The sequence below is a fragment of the Aspergillus sclerotioniger genome (assembly GCF_003184525.1).
Source record: "Aspergillus sclerotioniger CBS 115572 chromosome Unknown BO94scaffold_17, whole genome shotgun sequence".
Classification (NCBI taxonomy): domain Eukaryota; kingdom Fungi; phylum Ascomycota; class Eurotiomycetes; order Eurotiales; family Aspergillaceae; genus Aspergillus; species Aspergillus sclerotioniger.
Genome location: NW_020291007.1, coordinates 11,200 through 28,160, shown reverse-complemented (window position 1 = coordinate 28,160; position 16,961 = coordinate 11,200). Strand labels below are relative to the sequence as shown.

Here is a 16,961-nt window from a genome sequence, read left to right as displayed (position 1 = left end):
ATGATCATATTTCTATTGCGTCTGTATGTGTCTATTATTCCCGGTATACCCCAGGTTTAGTTTATGTCTCATTTAGGAACTGTGTGTGCAGTGTTTACCAAAAACAAGCTAGATACACGACTCATAGCGACAATATCCGCGAGGCTCAATGGTTGCCTTGCTTACAGTGAGATCCGTCTCAATCGGCTCTCCTTGTCGGAATATTCTTGGCCGGCTTCGGTGCGCGCCATGTCGTTAATCCATTGTTTGTTCGGCTTGACTTCTTCTTTTTTAGAAAGCTTCGATGCAAGATACAGCCAGTTCAGGGCATTGCCAGCTGTGCTGACCTCGTCACATACGTTCTCGAGCGCAAACTTCTTGGTGCGCTCATACAGCTCCTCATCGGTGCATAGATCGAACAGATGCTGCGCCACAGCATCTGTGTCTCCCACCTCTACTAGGAATCCGTTTTTCTTATCTGCTACCTGCAGTGGAATGCCACCAGCCTTGGTCGCAATAACCGGAGTGCCCTTGTGGATGGCCTCGGACACTTTGACTTCGAACCCTTCCCGAGTGGACAACTGCAAAGCGACCTTTGCCTTCGAAAGCAGCGCATTGAGCACCTGGTCCGAGGGCCCAAGCCGGACAACGCAAATTTTGTCGGCTATGTCGGAGAGGTCTTCCTCGACATAGTTGAGCACTGAGTCGTAGATCACAGCACCGTCCGGGTCGTCAACAGAGCCATGCCCACAAATCAGCAGTTTTGGCGGTGTTCGGTCAGGCAAGGCAGCCGTGAATCGCCGATAGAACTTGTTGTACGACTCAACAACGTCCATGATCCCCTTCGAGGGGTCAAATCGAGCGATTTGGACAATGTACTCGTCTGAGAAGTCGTTAGCAACAATCATGTAATTACCATTATGAGGCAAGTATGGAATAGGGATCATCCCGACCTTGTGGGTAGTTAATGGTCAGCGTCCCCGAGTTTCTGCAAACGGAGTTGAAGACACGGCCGTAGAAGGCGACGTCCCATTCGCGCATGTTCTTGTTTAGACCATCCAGCCTGGCTCTTAACGTCAGCTAAAGATGCCAATAAGGTGGGCCGTGATACTGACCAGTCCGTCGAAGCAGGCATGTATCCCACCTTTTCGGAAGGAACGTTGCTCGGGACGAATATGCTCACTGGGTGACTGATGAACAGATCCGCTTGTTGCGCCTGCTTCCAGATCCACGACCATGCTTCTTCCTGTGGGGAACCGGGCTGGTCAATCAGATCACTGCGGATCTGGATATGACTTCGGAAGATAACTGGTCGGTCTGGTGCCAAGTGTTTTGCGATAGGAATCAGTGCAGGCATCTGTGGATCATCAATGATAATTACATCGGCGCCTCCCTCAGAAGGAGGCCGCAAAGGCCCACCAGGGGAGAGCCAGTATCGCTTAGCATTCTCATTGATCCAATCGATAACCTTATCCCAGTCCTCCTTGCTTAAGCGCTCACCCGGGGGGGCGACGCCTTGAAGGATATTATGATTGTTCTTCGTTATGCGAAAAACCCCGGGTCGCGGCTTCGGAACGTACCTGGTTCAGGACGGCCATCAGATTAATGCCATTAAACAATATGGGTCAAGCACTTACCACTTGATATCGGTTCCCAGTGAGTATGAGAACCGTGCGAGAGCGTGTCTCATCAGGGCTACGCCTCCGCCTTGAGGAGTGGCACTGAAGAATGCAATCTTAGTACCTCTTTTCTTGAGGTCATCGGCATAGTATTGAACCGCATCCCACGTCTTCTTGGTGACAGTGTTTTGGAAGTCTTCTAAGTTCGTAAGGCGCACATGGAATGCAGTGTCGACTTCAACTAATCCCAAAAATCCGACTTGCAGCAAGGGAATGTTTTCTGGGCCAAAGAGCCTTGACTGCTTTTAGCACCCGCGAATTTGTTCAGATTGGGTAAAGCATACCTGACACATTTACGGCCCATCGACTCCGCCTGTTCATCGATGCTTTTGAGCTCCCAGCCTGTTGACTTTCGAACGGGGTGGTCGACGTGGTGGTCGACTCCGATGTTACTCTCCTCCGGCAGAACCAAAGGGATCACGTCCAGCTCCGACCACAGACGCGAACAAAGGTTAGGGCATCTCTGAGCCACGGACGTCGGCATTGCCAAACCGATGAACTTCTCAAGATGATCATCGCTGTACTCTCGCAACTGGTTGAGCACATAATCGGTGATCTCAGCGCATATCGTCCGGCCGCCTTGTGCGACAAGGTCCTCCTGGTGAAAGTCGAGGAGATATGTTGTATCGCGGATCGCCAGGGCGACAGTCACCCCATCGTTGTCAAATAGCGCTGAAAGGCCAGCATAGATGGTCTGAGCGAGAAAACGTCAGCCCGAGACATCATACGACGGACGGAAACAAGGAGCAAGCTTGCCTTTGATGGAGGTGCCTCCCAGGAGTTCTTGTCAAACTGGTGAGAGACCTGCAGCTGATGGAAGGAGGACCGACGCTGGAACGGCTGAGGAGCGTCACCCGTCATGTTGCCGGCGATGCCTGAGGTCTGGAGAAGGCGTACGGCGTCCAGGACAGTTTGAGATTTTGATCAAGAGCAGCAAGGGGAGCAAAGGAAATGCTGTCCGTATAAGTCCGGATGAGACACACTTCAGGTTCGTGCTCTGATCCAGTGTTTGTAAGACCATGGATGGTGGTGGGATGACTTCACCAGTGTGCTACCTACCATGACGTATTGAATACACAATACGACACCTCCGGGGCCATTATTCACCGTGTCTGATGAAGAGTAATTGGCCATTGGCAGCTGGGGGTGGGCCATGATGCGCGGGTGGCTTGTTGGTTCCTTTGTCTCCGACGTCAAATCAAGGTACCGCGAGGAACATTGTATATTCATCACCACATCTGATGGGTACCTATGCTTGGATGGTGTTTATCGCCGGGAGCGGGGACTTCCGATAGGTACTATCTACAGAGGGCTAGACAGATAGCGACCGCACTAGTCTGCAGAATGCACTTCTTGGCTGTGGCACCATACCTGAAGGAATGGATTGCACAGGGGAGCTGGCCAAGCTTATGCGTCGAACAAAGGTCCATCACTCTTTAGTCTATAGGGCTACTAGTCCACCATGGTGATGATCTTCGGGGTATACTCTTCGGAGACATTGTTTATCGTTATCCGGTGAACACTGGGTCCTGAAACTGGGACTGGGACTGGGTCCAGTCTGGAGACTCGGTAAGAAGGGTGCCTGAGGAAGCGGGCGGCGCTGAAACCGCCGAATGCTTGGCGCGGGGCGCTTAGTCATGGACAGCCCCTTTTACGGAGTCCGAGGCCGCGCTCGAGCAGCAAAAGGCGAGCGAGAGAGAGCAAGAGGCGCTCCTCGTGTGGATCGTGAACCCTGAAATTCTTATTGCTGTTGCTCGATCAATCACCATCCAAATTGACTTTCGCCCCTGTTGGAACAACAGATTCTCTCCTTTGCTTCAACGTGCGTCGCTATCGCCCCTGCTTTACATAAGGTGAGTCCCATATGTCTTGTTTACCTTGCGTCTGCGAGCGCATGGTCCATTATGGAGACGTCGCCCTGTTGACGCGGACCGCTAGCACGGGGTAGTTAGTTGACCTTACGTTTAGATTTCGTTGTCCTTTTTCCTCCCACGCCCCCCCTACTCGACCAATCGGTCCACCAACTCAGCAGTCGCAATTCATCGGAGACGCTTTCTGGCGCTCATCGAATCACCACAAGGCCCGTCCCTCCCTCATATCGTGAACCGTTAGCGACCCTCAGGAGTCGCCTCCCGCTAGTCACAATGGGTGGCCAAGTGTCCAAGATAATGGGGAAGATATTCGGCACGAAGGAGATGCGGATTCTGATGCTGGGTTTGGATGCTGCTGGAAAGACCAGTAAGTCTGCTCCTCAATTTTGGGTGACGCAGGTACAAAGGCTGTGTGGTAACTAACATGCTGCGTTAGCAATTCTCTACAAATTGAAGCTCACAAATCAGGACGTCACCACCATCCCTACCGTCGGATTTAACGTCGAGAGTGTCACCTATAAGAACGTCAAGTTCAATGTTTGGGACGTCGGTGGCCAGGACAAAATAAGACCCCTATGGAGACACTATTATTCTGGTACGTTTTCTCTTTTCGCATGTATATGGCGATGCGTGGGGTAATTGGCTGACACCGCGTGACCCCTCCAGGTACCCAAGGCTTGATCTTCGTCGTGGATTCCAGCGACACAGCTCGCCTGGAAGAGGCTCGCTCTGAGCTTCACAAGATTATCAACGATCGCGAAATGAAAGATGCTCTGTTGCTGGTGTTTGCAAACAAGCAGGATGTTCAAGGCCGTATGTGTCCTGCATTGACATGGTTGAGGACAACATGGCGACTGACCACATTTTCTTTGCAGACATGAGTCCCGAGGAGGTTACCCAAGCGCTGCAACTCACCAAGTTGAAGGATAAGCTGTGGTACGTTGCTCCAAGTGTCGCAACGGAGGGTACTGGTATCTTTGAGGGCCTGGTAAGTTTCGTGTTCCTTAAAATCGATTGCTCAATGCCTAACGATTGAATGTGACAGGCGTGGCTCTCCAACAACGTCAAGACGCAACCCCAGAAATAAAACAACCGCCGGACGACTTTCGAGCCGCAAATTGAAGGCCCTCGGCACGGCCACTCGTGTACAACAGTTTCCTTTGTACCCACTGAACCATCAGACACCTCTCGTTTCACGTTCGATTTGATGACAGAAGACGCAGCATTTGGATCCTGTGTTTGCAATTCCCTTCACGCGCATGCTGCCGTTCCGCTTGTTTTCTTTTCTCCTTATTTCATGATATCCCCACTGTTCCGATGCGGGTCATTCCGAATACCCTCTCTTAATAATACTTCCCTTTTCCTTTGCTTCGTTGTCTTCTTTCCCTGCTTCCATTCGTCACCCTCTTCTCGTGTGTAGAAACATTCAAAATAGAAGGAATTTGGACCAGCACATACCAGCATACATATACTGTTTTAATCGCTCTCTTTTCTTTCATTTCCATTTCCTTTCCGGGTCGGTTGTTGATACTCATAGATAATACTAAACATTGCACGATGATAAGAGAAAGAAGTATGCGTGTTCGACGCGTCATTGACGTACTCATGACCCTGAGGCGCACCCCCCGTACCACCAACTCAACCCCTCTTTAAGCTTCGGAAATCACTTTCACAACATGGGACGGAAGGATCGTCCCACCACTCACCTCCACTGCCCCGTCGGATATATATCATGAACCCAATTCTACCTCACACAATACTAAACAATAAGCTCCAAGCACATGCACCCGCCACTACTTTCCCTCCCATGGGATCCATCCTGTCAAATCGCATCAATCTGACACCAGTGGCACTAGAGAAAACTATAACTCGGAATCATAAATCGATGACTTGGGTAAATACCAGTAGGTCCCTTCTTGCCTTGTACATATTTTCTCCTTTCCCTGTGCTATAATCACTCCACTCCACACTACAATACACACCACAATCAACCCAGACAAACACAACGCAAGACAATGCCTGACTACGCAACAGGAGATACCGTTCGCTACAAGCCTATTGGCGGTGGGTACTATCAAACCATCATCAAACAAAACTAACAAGAACCCAGGTCCTGATTCCAAAACCGCCGAAGCAATCGGCACTATTCGTGAGGTCCGCACGCATCCGGGTACAATGACGGGTCGGAACGTCGAAGCGTCGGATGAGATGCCGCGGTATGAGGTGTGTACACGCCATACATACATCAGTTATTTACTTGGGTGAGTGCTGATGTGAGGTAGATCGAGAATGCTCATACCCATAAACGAGCGGCGATTAAGGAGAGTAGTATTCTTGGGCCGGCGGAGTGAAGGAACAGGGACATTTGTGGATGGATATGTGGATTGTTAAGGGGTGAGTGAGGGCTTGTGGTTGGTTGTCTACATATGGATGTTAGGTGTTTGTCCTGTCCGGGGCGGGGGCGTCTAGAACGATTTTGGTATGGAAACAGATGATCTACCTTCACTGGCTGATCAAATGGGACTTTGTGATTGGCTTTCAAGGTGTAGGGATACCAAGGTACTCGTTAGGGTGAATTATATAAGGACCTAAGCATTCACCGTCAATGGCAATTGAATTATATAACTGGAATTTTGTAACATTATACATCCGACCCATATGTTAAATAACTGGTATCCTAAACACAAAATTCGTCACATTCGTTCATTCTCCCGCGCGTTGTTGAATCGGCAGAAGTTATAGGTCGCGGCCATCACGACGGGTATCTTACAACTGGCCGGGCCAGATATCGTTGGCGATCTCGCGCACAAGCTTCAGCTTGGAAATCATGCCATCGCGGTCAATGGCATTTCCCTCTCTGTGACTGGCAAAGCCACACTGAGGGCTGACACCGACCTGGTTGAGGGCTTGCTCGAGAGAGATGTTGTTGCCCTCAGCGATGAACTTGGCAGCGTCATAGACACGCTTCTTCATCTCCTCCTTGTCCTCGAGCTTGGCGAACTTGCTGGTCACAACACCCAGAATCACGTTCTTGTTTGTGGGAAGCTCCTTCAGGGGCTCGAAGCCACCAGCACGGGCGGTGTCGTACTCGAGGTAGTAGGTGTCGACGTTAAGCTCCTTGAAGAGCTTGGTGGCAATACGGTCATAACCACCCTCGGAGAAGTGGCGGCTACCGACAAAGTTACCACGGCAAAGATGCACACCGACGTGCATATCGGCAGGGCGCTTGGAGATGCTGTCATTGTACAGCTTGATGTACTGCTCGAAGGTTTCGTCGGCGGAGCGCACGTTCAGAGGATCCTCCTTCCAGCCAGCAAGCATCTTCTCGGAGCAGAAGTCTGTCGATTAAAATCAGGTTATATGACTTCCGGAAAGGGTTTAACCTGTGGAATGGCAGACTTACAAGCAAGGTTGGGGTCGTCGAACTGAACGTTTCTGCAGCCAACGTCATACAGCTCCTGCAACTCAGCCTGGACTGCCTTGGCGATGTCACCGAAGTATTCCTCGTCGGAGCTGTACACGTCCTTCGGGTAGGCGTTGCCCTCCTTGTACCGCAAGTGGTACCAGTTAGGAGCAGCAAGGGTGATCTTAAGGTTCTTGACCTCTTCCGGGGGAACGACGCTGGCCAGATATTTGAACTCCTTGACATAAGTACTGCCGACGTGCTTGATCTTGCCAGTGCAGATAACGGTCTCTCCGGGCTTGTGGCCAGCCTCGAGGAAAGCCGCAATGTCGGGGGCGTAAGGGCGGAAGACATCAGCGTCAACCTCGCGCACCTCCTTGAATCCCTCAAGTCCGGGGAAGAATGAACCCCAGAACACTGTCGCAGAAGACGGGGTCAGCACTGAATAGCGATTACTATGCGCGAAGGCCCAGCTTACTGTGACGGCGGTACTCTCCGTCCGAGATAGCCGCATAGCCCAGCTTCTTCTGGGTCTCTGCAACCTCCTTCACATCCTTGTTCTCGATAGCGAGAAGCTCAGACTCGGAAAGCTCGCCCTTCTCGAAGGCCGTTTTAGCCTTCAGCAGCTCGTCCGTCCGGAGAAGGGAGCCCAAGTGCTCAGCACGGAAAGGGGGGTTGCGGTGAAGTTGAGGGGCCATGACGATAGAATATGATCAAGGTTCTATTCATGTATCCAATTGATGTTAGGTGGCAGCCAAGTTCACGCCGACTTCACAGCAGAAACGTACCTAGTTTGGAGGCAGAGTGAAGGAAGAAGACAGCAACCGACTCGGGGTTTAAAAGAAGAGACAGACGGGGGGCAAGCGACCTCCTCGGTTCTCGACAAGCGTCCATCTTCTTCTCCGGTCTGTCTTTGCCCCACCGCTCGAAGTCTTCCCCACATCCTGGCACCGATCTCGCTGACCCGAACATTGGCCTGGACTCATCTTCATGCTAGGTAGTACGTGACGGATGATCCATCAAGACAGTCTGTCACCTGTGATCTAGCCACCACTTGAAAAACAAGAGACCCTTATATACACCATTCATCAACAAACGATGGTCCATGACTCTAAGCAGGAGGACGGACGCATTGATCGGCAAGAGAATCCCCAGTGGGGCGGCCTGCTTGGACATTGGATGTATAAGTCCTGACTCATCATCCAATCCGCTTGGTTTATGAAAGAGGCCTGAGACTAGCAGAAAAACTACGACTAGTGGTTGATCTGCCTAACAACGGCATTGTTAGGTAGTACTCGCTAATCTGCAACGGATGGTTGGCTTTGTGGCTGCTGCTACTGCTGTCGAGCTCCCGACCAAGGCCAGTGCAGTGTTAGGTGCGGGGAGAGACTAATGCAGCTCCACATCTTCCAGGCCTCCAGCGCCAGAATCCGATGCGATCTAGGTATGTCCTGCCAAAAGTGACCTGAGTCGGAACATAAACACACGAGTATCTGAAGACATCCCGGGCGATCGAAATCTGGTGTATTACATGAAGATCTCCCATAACCCAGGCTATCGTTGCTATCGCATTTCGGCTTGTCAGACCATCCAGTCACCGTCTCCCTGTTTATGGATCCCTCTTCTCCCTGGTCTCTATCACGTGAACCGATGTGGGGGGCCCCGGCAGTTGACAGCGAACCTCTTCCCGAAGCTCACCAACGCCATCACACACCTTCGGGGAAGTACGTCGCTATAGATTGGCATTGAGGCTTCAAATAATTGTCTTATTATACATGTTATAAATATCGCGGCGTCCGAAATGTGAGACATCTGAAAATAGTTTTTAATAGCCCACTTGAACAATGTCCTTGTCGCAATCGCCCTTGGACTCCCTCCCTAATGAGCTTCTGGATCAAATCATCTCCTATCTTTCATCTTCACCTCCTTCTCTGGACAAGGTGCACAGACCTCCTTGTATGCGTCTCACCACATCCAGAACTAGAGATTTGAAGAATTTCTCACGCGCGTCTTTCCGACTTTTGGAGCTGGTGCGGCCCCAGCTCTTCGCTCACGCGTGCTTCAACATCAAGGATGTAGCGGATTTCCTCTCGTTTATATCAAGCTTGAATCTTGGTCGCTATGTAATATCGATTGTGGCTAAGGGAATGGATTCTGCCGATAATCGAGAGGATCCTTTCTGGTGGCGCCAGGTCCTCAATTGTCTCGATCCGCTGCGGATCACTGTGATTGCACCCCCTCCATTCCTGGCTGCGATGCTGGACACGCAGATCATGGACGGCCACAGTTGGGCATTCGAGGTGCCTTTCCAGATCCTACAGTTGCAGCGGAAATCGCGCATCTGGGTTCCTCCTTTAGCTATGACAAAGCAATCTGCTAGTCTGCTTGAGGCTAGAGCATGGTCTTCCTTCGACTTCAACGAGTCTTCCTCACTCAGAGCGTACAATCACTACGAGTATTTCCTGTTTCAAGTCCCTTCCATATTTGACAAGTGGGGAACAGTGGCTTCTACGCGACCGTCCCCAGAGAGACTACCTCTTTCCCGTTCGTTCAAGTCTCTGACATCGGTCAGATATACGGCAGTATTCCCATTTTATAATCATGTCAAGCTAGTGTTGGATGCAGTTGAATTAATGACGAATCTGCGGTCATTCAGTATTCAGCTTGCCCCTTCTTCAAATGATAAGACCACGGAGTTGGAGCAAAGAGGCTCTATGGACCCCAGCGACCCATGGATGGAAATCACTACAGGCTATTCACTTGTTGCGCACGCTGTCAGGAAAATGGGGAACATGGCCAGTCTCGTGGAGTTCCATACGTCTGATCTTGACTTTGATGCTCTGCGTTTAGAATTGTCTCCTATCCTACGGGATGAATTGGATGACAGAGAGTGGGCACATGATGGACACTGCACTTGGATTAAGGTATCGTCAGATGACAGTAGTCTAAGGGACGACTCTGTGACGACAAGAGAAAATGTTCCTTAATGTTTATATAAAGCACATGTCGACCTTTATCCCGGGTGGACTAATTTCTAGACATGTCCATAGTAGTTTCCTTTCCAGGCCTCTTCCAAGAAATCATCACTACCTCCTTGGACATTATTTACCCAAATCTCTCAAATATGTGCAATATTAGGAGGCGAACCAATTGTGCTTGAAATTGTACTCCGTACGGTGTACAGTGAGAAATGACATCATAGTCACGTGATAAAGTCTGATTGTGAAGAACTCCGTCAATTCTTCAGTCATATTGTTTAAACTTTACTTATAGGACAATTTGGTAGCTAAGTTCTCGCTGGCTATGAAACAGTGTTCAGAATATGTACATAGCGGCGATGCCTAAAAGCGGCGGGTTAACTGGTCAAACCGGCCTATGCCGTTCATGTCCACGCCAACTTACTCCACACTTTGTATACACTCCACCACGACCAGACTTTGATATAGGATAACATTTCCGATCATAACGTGTGCCACTGCAACTCAACCCCGACTCTAGTACGAAAGCCTACTGGGCTGCCCGCCAATATTTATTATAGAAGGATGCCACAAGCAGGAGCAGGTTGAACAGACACGCTACCGAGGCAAGCGATTTCTTGACTTCAGGATCCAAGGTAGTGCAAACATGCCTCTTACCTCTCATACAGAGCTGGCTGGGCCTGCTCCCCCAGTCTTGGCTCATACGCTGTTGTCACATGGTCAATTAGCAGCTGCAAATCCGAAGGCCGAACCAAATCAACCACACACTGAGACACGGAATTGGAACCTCTCAGATGATGTGGGAAAGGGATTCCAGGATAGTCCAGACGCAGTCTTCAGAAGTCGTACCGTGATCGGCTTTTCGAAGCTTAGAGACATACAAAAGGAAGAAAGTGATGACGATGAGTATATTGGCCAGGTAAGCCTGCCCAGTGCCATTCTCTACAACCCGCTTAATCTTTTCCCTCACTGCCCGTCCGGTGGCATATTCAAATTTCAAAACAGAACATCCACAAATCCCTAATACTCCCAAACACCAAACCCAACCCAAATCCCCCTTATAATCTCTCATGCCAGTATAAAAACTAACCAAACACCCCCTCCTCCAGCTCCCCCGCCACCTCCTCACTACCCATCTCCATCAATCCCATTCAACAAACACCCAAACCAAAACATACATAATCCACCCCATCAATTTCACTGCTTTCGCCCCCAAACGACTCCTCGCATCCCTACTCAACACCTCCCACCAGCCCACCCTCTCCCGAGACGAGGCAATCTCATGTCTTGACTCCGTCGAAATATTCCCCGTCTACGACTTCCAGGCTGTCGCAGGAGCAATCGACATGATCTCAGACTCCATAGACACCACCACGCCATCACAAATCTCCCCAATTCTCATCATAATCGCAGGACTCGACACTCTCGCCGAGGGCATTATTCGGGCGTCCAACGCCGTCAGGGGAGCAGCGATGCTCACGTCCGTATTGCGTACCTTGACGCAATTGACTCGAGCTCATGCTTCGAATCTCTCCGTGATGCTAGTGAATACTAGTGGTTTGGGAACTATGACGTCTCAGACTACTGCTCCGCGAAGGTATCCGGGGTCATTGACGCAAATAGCGCAAGGTGATGGGATCTATTCTGCTTTTCGTGGTGAGACGTCGCTGTTTCCGAGTCTTTTGATGAGGATGTTGGATCAGGGTGTGGATATGCATCTTTTGCTGTCGAGTGTTGGGCAGGTTCCGGTCGTGGAGGTTATTAAGGATCGGGTGGGTGGGCATGTTGGGAGATGGTGTGTTTGGGAGGGTTCACGGTGACGGTACATACTGGCACCATCGTACCCAGTCCAATCAAAGATCATATTCTCTGCACATTCCATCCCCGTGGATTAAAAGAAATATAATTCTACTCAGACATCGAGTTTTTGAAAAACTCAAACACAAATTCTCGAGAGACCCCATCTATCATGCAAGCATGCACCCGTTCCAAACTTTTTTTTTCAGACACCAAAAAGCCCACCGTTGGGCTTAAGTAACTCCAGTTCGAATCCTGCTTTTCCGGATATAAAATGTGGGTATCAACCAAGTCAAGTCAATTGTCACAGGCGAAAAGAAAAAAACAAAGAGGTAGGATGGATATGTATGTATAGGCCAGAGGTTGGAAGGAATTCATTCACTGGCCACCAATCTGTGCATTGTCGCTTTCAGCCCACATCCTAAGAACAGCTCTCTCCACAACAGTTTGCGCCTCTTTCTCGCATTTGCTGAGATCCAGGGCGAGTGTGTTCTCCTCGAAAAGAGCATCTTGTTGTTGGACTTTGAGCCATTGTTTGTGTCTCTCGCAGCGTTTCTTCGTGCAGACGCCTCGGGATAGGGTCTCCAGCTCGTCTTTTGTGTCATCCATCGCGGTGTCGCCGTCGGCATCGGTCGCGTCGGGATAGCTGGATGCTAGGGCTTCGGGTGAGCCGTCTTCGAGCGCTTTGGCACCGATCTCGGATAAGCGCCATTCGTCGAATTCCTCGTCGGACCAGGAGAGTCGAACGTCGAAACCGCAGATGTCTTTCCATCCGCCCTTGGGATCGGTTTGCTTGAGATGCTCCAGGATGCTCTTGGATCGCTGACGCACGAGGGTCATGAATTTTTCCCTTGCTCGGAGCATCTCTTTGCGATGGAGCAGATCGTCACGCTGTTTGCGTATCTTTTCTATCTTGGATGCTTCATCGGGCGAGTATGTAAGCCACTCCACATCGAAGTCCAGACCGATCTTCTTGTCGTTTGTTTTCGCTTCTGCGTCCGAATTGTTCTCTTCGGTGGGGATTGATATAATGCTTTCGCCGAGTTTGCGAAATTCTCTAGCGGAGCTGACACCCATGACGACGGCTTTGAGATCGCCTGCTGTGAGGACACCGCCTCGACTTCCAAGATCATCGGGGTCTCGCCTATCAGGCGTGGCAGTCCCAGAGCCATTGACGGGGCTGTTCTCTTCGCCGGAATGGATGCAATTGGTTGCTAGTCGGCCTGCTGAAGTCCCCTTTTGGGCTTTCAGCCCAGTACCCAGGAGATTCTTGGTTCGCTGTAGCATAAACTCCCGGCCGTGTCCATCTGAACAGTACTTGCTCGGGTTGTTCAGGTTAACTCTTGCGGGCTTGCGGCATTCGTTTAGCCGGCACATTGGTTTCCATGTTGTCCATCCCTTGCCTTGCTCTTTACAGTTTGGACCTGGCCAGCGTTAGTGCAATAACATATCAAGGGGTGCGAAAGAATTACAGATGTACTTATCAATGAGATCGGCATCTCTTGGGTCAATGTTTACACACTTCCCATGGAACCAATCCTCGCATCCGCCATCACATCCGATCATCCATGTGTGGTTATCAGGTTTGCGGCAGATGCAGAAGACCTCATTGCTGTCTGATTCATCTTCTTCTTCCTCATCCTCCTCCTCTACCTCCTCCACTTCAGCGTTCTTATTGCCCTTCTTTTTGCTATCGGGGCCAGGTGAGTTTGCCACAGACGCGGGATTTCGTTTCTTATTCCCAGCGGCCTTGCTAGTGCGACCTGATGTAGGAGTGTTCGAACGACGGCCATCTACATCCCCGTTGTCAAGATTGTCTATTTTTCTCTTCTTGGCCGTTGACTTCCTCCCAGTGCCTTTCTTGGTTGCAGCAGTAGCCGATTTTCTGACCGCGCCGGGCTTCGTGGACGTAGCGGGAGAAGAGCGATCAGACGATGACGCTCTTGATGACGCCCTGTTCTTGAGACTAGCGACGTTCTTCAGAGTAGGGTGATCTCCAGTTGGGCCGTCAAGTTGGGAGATTGCTGACTTGGATTCCTCCTCATCGAGGGGAACTCTATCCAGATTCGAGTTCGAAGGTTCAGTCTTGACCACAGGGACTGGAGTATCTTGCTTTTCTGCAGAGCCGTCCCCATCTGCAGCATCAAGGCCCTCATAGAGGTCAGACCATGCCCGTAGATCGGTGGACTTGTCTCCGTGGATTGCAGATGCCACTAGTATCCTAAAGCGTCGATGTATTTCATCTGCCCTTTTAAATCCGAAGAACCCGCTTTGTCGCCAACCAGTAATCCCAAGCACCTTGTCATCGCTCACAACAATATTTGACGGGACCAGGTTGTTGTGGACCAGACAAATCTTTTCGTCCTTTTTCCTTTCACGAAACAGTATGTTCTTTTCTGGCTCCAGGGCGTCGGGTGACGATTGCGCGTTGAGTCCACTGCAAACGTAGGAAGGGTGGTCAGGAGGAGTGTCGATGACTCCCAGGCGCTGCGATATGCGACGACACTGCTGTTTGAAGTTGTCAATTTGCTCACTAGTGAGATATCTCCAGGCCACCTCTAGAGTGACGCCAGGAACTCTGGACTCGACAGTAACGTTCTTCCCGTCTACTGTCCCACAGAAGTATATGACCGGTACGCCGATGCTCAATTCCTTGAGCGTATCCTCTGCCTTCCTGGCAGCGCTCACTTCATTTGCATTAGCGCATGAGTACTTTTCAGCTGCTGCACCGATTGCAGGTTCACGATCAACTCGGATGATTACGCTGCCAGCAGAAAAAACCTCCCTGTTCCCGGAGACATTCAAGGAATTCTCTGCTGTACACAATTCTTTCACGATGCATTCCCAATACGAGGTCACCTCTGGATCCGGTTCGCACCAATGGTCGTAGCGAGGCTTGAAGTCGGTATCACGAGGCGCATAGCGACCGTAGTTCACACTCCGTGCGAGGAATAGATCATCGTTCGGCAGGAGGTCGGGGCTTGTTTCGTACGGGTTTATCGGCCCTTGATTGTCAACGCAGCCATTCGCCCGACTTTGGTCAGCAGACACCTGCGTATTCCCAGCCATAACAGGGACACTTCCGGCGACCATCCAAGGCCCCAATATACCTTTTTTGTGGAAAAACCACGTAGCCCCCTCTGAGCCTGTTCGAGCGCAAAAACCTGGCGTTTATTGATATTCGTCTGAGATCCGAATAGAGGCGGCTCCAGAGGCTGGCAACTTAAACGATGGAAAAAGGTTCGGTCGCATGTATGATCATATTATACACCCCAGTGCTTGGAGGTGAGAGTACATCAGACCTAGGCGTGTCTGAGCGACCGAGGGAGAAATCCCTTTGTTGACTATCGTGCTGTCGCGATTGCGGCGGAGTTCGGAGCAAGATGTGAAACGGTCGGGTGAGATCTCGACTGCGTGTTTCTGTAGGCAGCGGTGTCGCGTTACCGTGGGATGCGCAGCGTAAAGTAGCTATCTCGATACTCGGAATCCCCCTCTCAGTAGCTGAATGACTTCATTGATAGGCACGTGTCACTCAAAGCTGGCGGAGGCGCGCTCGGCGACGCGGAGACGGATGGAGAGGATTTGGCAGCTTCTGCGTCGGACTTATCATGAAGGCGGTGTGTCTTAACTCCGGTCGGTCCTGCGTGTTTATCTGAGTATGTATCTGCGACCTTGAGCCACTATCTCATTTCTGTTTAACTAGTATTCAAGGAGACTTCTACTATTGATTTTCCCGAAATCACTGGACCTATGGAGGGACTTTGATGATGTAGTTGGTTGAGACAATGACGGGAGCCTTAAATGAGCACTCTAACAATAAATACAAGAAACGCCTTTGAGCATAGATTTTATCAAAAGATGACCAAGTACTATGCAGAGACGTCAAAAGTTTGTAGAAAAGTGACATTTATTTAATTATCGACCACATATTGATGATTGAGTATACATCTGAAGGTTGTTCATTGCCTGGCCATGTAGATGGTTTTCAGGCATCCAAGGCCCCCATCAGACAAGAGTTCCGGATAGCTGCTGTCACTCTTTCTGCTTCATCCTCGCCAACAGCATTGCTGTTATTCACAATCGCATTCTCTGCAATGTCTGCTGACATACCTTAAGATAAGCATGTCTCATTACTATGAATAACAATAAATCTGGGTCCGGTTCAAGAGCCAAATATCGTCCTTTTTCTTAAATGAAATTGTACATAAGCAACCAACCCTAGGCATTACCAAAGGTTGACAACTTGCTTGTCTTGCATTTCGGCACGGAGCACGGAGGACAATGACAATGATACAAAAACATCGGAGCAAAGCCGGGTGGGATCGACCGGATATCGTGAAAATCACCACCGACGATAAGCCAGTGACGCTAGCAGCCGCTCACCCACACAAGTCCGGTTGAATGATTAGGAGAAGGAAATGGACTTTTGACCCAAGAAGCACGCCGAAGCCAGTCTCCATGCCTATGGACCGTGAACTTATTTCGTACACTGTCATTGTTGTCTTTCATGTCGAGTGCAAGGCTCTGTTGATTCAGCCACGCGATCATCCAGTGCCGTGACGCTACAGCCTTGCTGTCCTTTCTGCATTACGGCCCCCATTTCCCCTGCATTGGAGCTCCAACGGGGGTAAAACAGACGACCTGGTGGGGACCCAGACTGAATGTGGCTTTGAGGTTTCAAGTCCGTGTTCCAAGGCTCCGCCCTTGAAGATGCTTCTGATTAGGTGATTAGATCCAGTGGAGCTACACAGGTTTCCTTCCGGCCTGAAGCTCTCTGCTTTCAAACCTCACGTTCTTGATTCCAGGTTTATCTCCACGTTCCCCGCGGTCCTCATGGCTTAGATCACAGTCCTCTTTGTCAGCTATATCACAAATCACCTTCCGATTGTGTATGTCACGATACTTACATGGGATTTTCTCTGTTTTCTTATCTTGTGTTATTTTTAGAACATAGTGCTGATCTTTATCAATCTGGCTCAGATAACTTTGGTAGCCAGAACTAACCGTCGGATACTCTCCCGTCTGACTTATTGTTCTGCATACTATCATCAGCCGGCATTCTTTGTCTCAAATTTGATATAAGTTTTCTCAGTCGACCTCTGGGTATCCAAGCTGTGAAGACACGCCTTGCCGGATACCGCTGAATCCTTTTGCCGCACTATCACCAAGATAATCTGGCAATCAATCCATTTGGTATCTGCTCACGCGTCTTTCCCCCCCCCACCGGACTCGCTACAAAAATCGGCTTTTCAAG

General features: G+C 50.2%; 6 protein-coding genes across 6 annotated transcripts; 3 read left to right on the top strand and 3 right to left on the bottom strand.

Annotated features, from left to right (window-relative positions):
- Positions 1-25: 25 nt before the first annotated feature.
- ccg9 (putative trehalose synthase (Ccg-9)) lies at positions 26-2,907 on the bottom strand. Its single transcript, XM_025614570.1, has 6 exons — positions 2,415-2,907; positions 1,943-2,352; positions 1,617-1,892; positions 1,095-1,559; positions 933-1,042; positions 26-862 (listed from the first exon to the last, which is right to left on the bottom strand). The coding sequence occupies exons 1-6, from the start codon at positions 2,517-2,519 to the stop codon at positions 162-164; spliced, it is 2,067 nt and encodes a 688-aa protein (XP_025466398.1). The 5' UTR covers positions 2,520-2,907; the 3' UTR covers positions 26-161.
- A 643-nt stretch (positions 2,908-3,550) lies between these two features.
- BO94DRAFT_100549 (ADP-ribosylation factor family protein) lies at positions 3,551-4,744 on the top strand. Its single transcript, XM_025605447.1, has 5 exons — positions 3,551-3,896; positions 3,966-4,124; positions 4,196-4,342; positions 4,405-4,517; positions 4,575-4,744. The coding sequence occupies exons 1-5, from the start codon at positions 3,803-3,805 to the stop codon at positions 4,614-4,616; spliced, it is 555 nt and encodes a 184-aa protein (XP_025466397.1). The 5' UTR covers positions 3,551-3,802; the 3' UTR covers positions 4,617-4,744.
- Positions 4,745-5,544: 800 nt separating this feature from the next.
- On the top strand, positions 5,545-5,880 carry BO94DRAFT_586457 (DUF2945 domain-containing protein; the record flags this gene model as incomplete). The annotated part of the gene is made up of 3 exons (XM_025615764.1): positions 5,545-5,593; positions 5,640-5,752; positions 5,812-5,880. The coding sequence occupies 3 exons, from the start codon at positions 5,545-5,547 to the stop codon at positions 5,878-5,880; spliced, it is 231 nt and encodes a 76-aa protein (XP_025466396.1).
- A 415-nt stretch (positions 5,881-6,295) lies between these two features.
- Positions 6,296-7,630, bottom strand: BO94DRAFT_557301 (cobalamin-independent methionine synthase II family protein; the record flags this gene model as incomplete). Its single annotated transcript, XM_025613920.1, has 3 exons — positions 6,296-6,867; positions 6,933-7,349; positions 7,411-7,630. The coding sequence occupies 3 exons, from the start codon at positions 7,628-7,630 to the stop codon at positions 6,296-6,298; spliced, it is 1,209 nt and encodes a 402-aa protein (XP_025466395.1).
- A 1,146-nt stretch (positions 7,631-8,776) lies between these two features.
- Positions 8,777-11,730, top strand: BO94DRAFT_468350 (uncharacterized protein; the record flags this gene model as incomplete). Its single annotated transcript, XM_025608243.1, has 3 exons — positions 8,777-9,910; positions 10,431-10,829; positions 11,020-11,730. 3 exons carry the CDS (start codon positions 8,777-8,779, stop codon positions 11,728-11,730), a joined length of 2,244 nt encoding a protein of 747 aa, XP_025466394.1.
- A 47-nt stretch (positions 11,731-11,777) lies between these two features.
- Positions 11,778-15,235, bottom strand: BO94DRAFT_494066 (putative PHD transcription factor). Its single transcript, XM_025609219.1, has 2 exons — positions 13,180-15,235; positions 11,778-13,131 (listed from the first exon to the last, which is right to left on the bottom strand). The coding sequence occupies exons 1-2, from the start codon at positions 14,798-14,800 to the stop codon at positions 12,086-12,088; spliced, it is 2,667 nt and encodes an 888-aa protein (XP_025466393.1). The 5' UTR covers positions 14,801-15,235; the 3' UTR covers positions 11,778-12,085.
- Between the last annotated feature and the right edge of the window lie 1,726 nt (positions 15,236-16,961).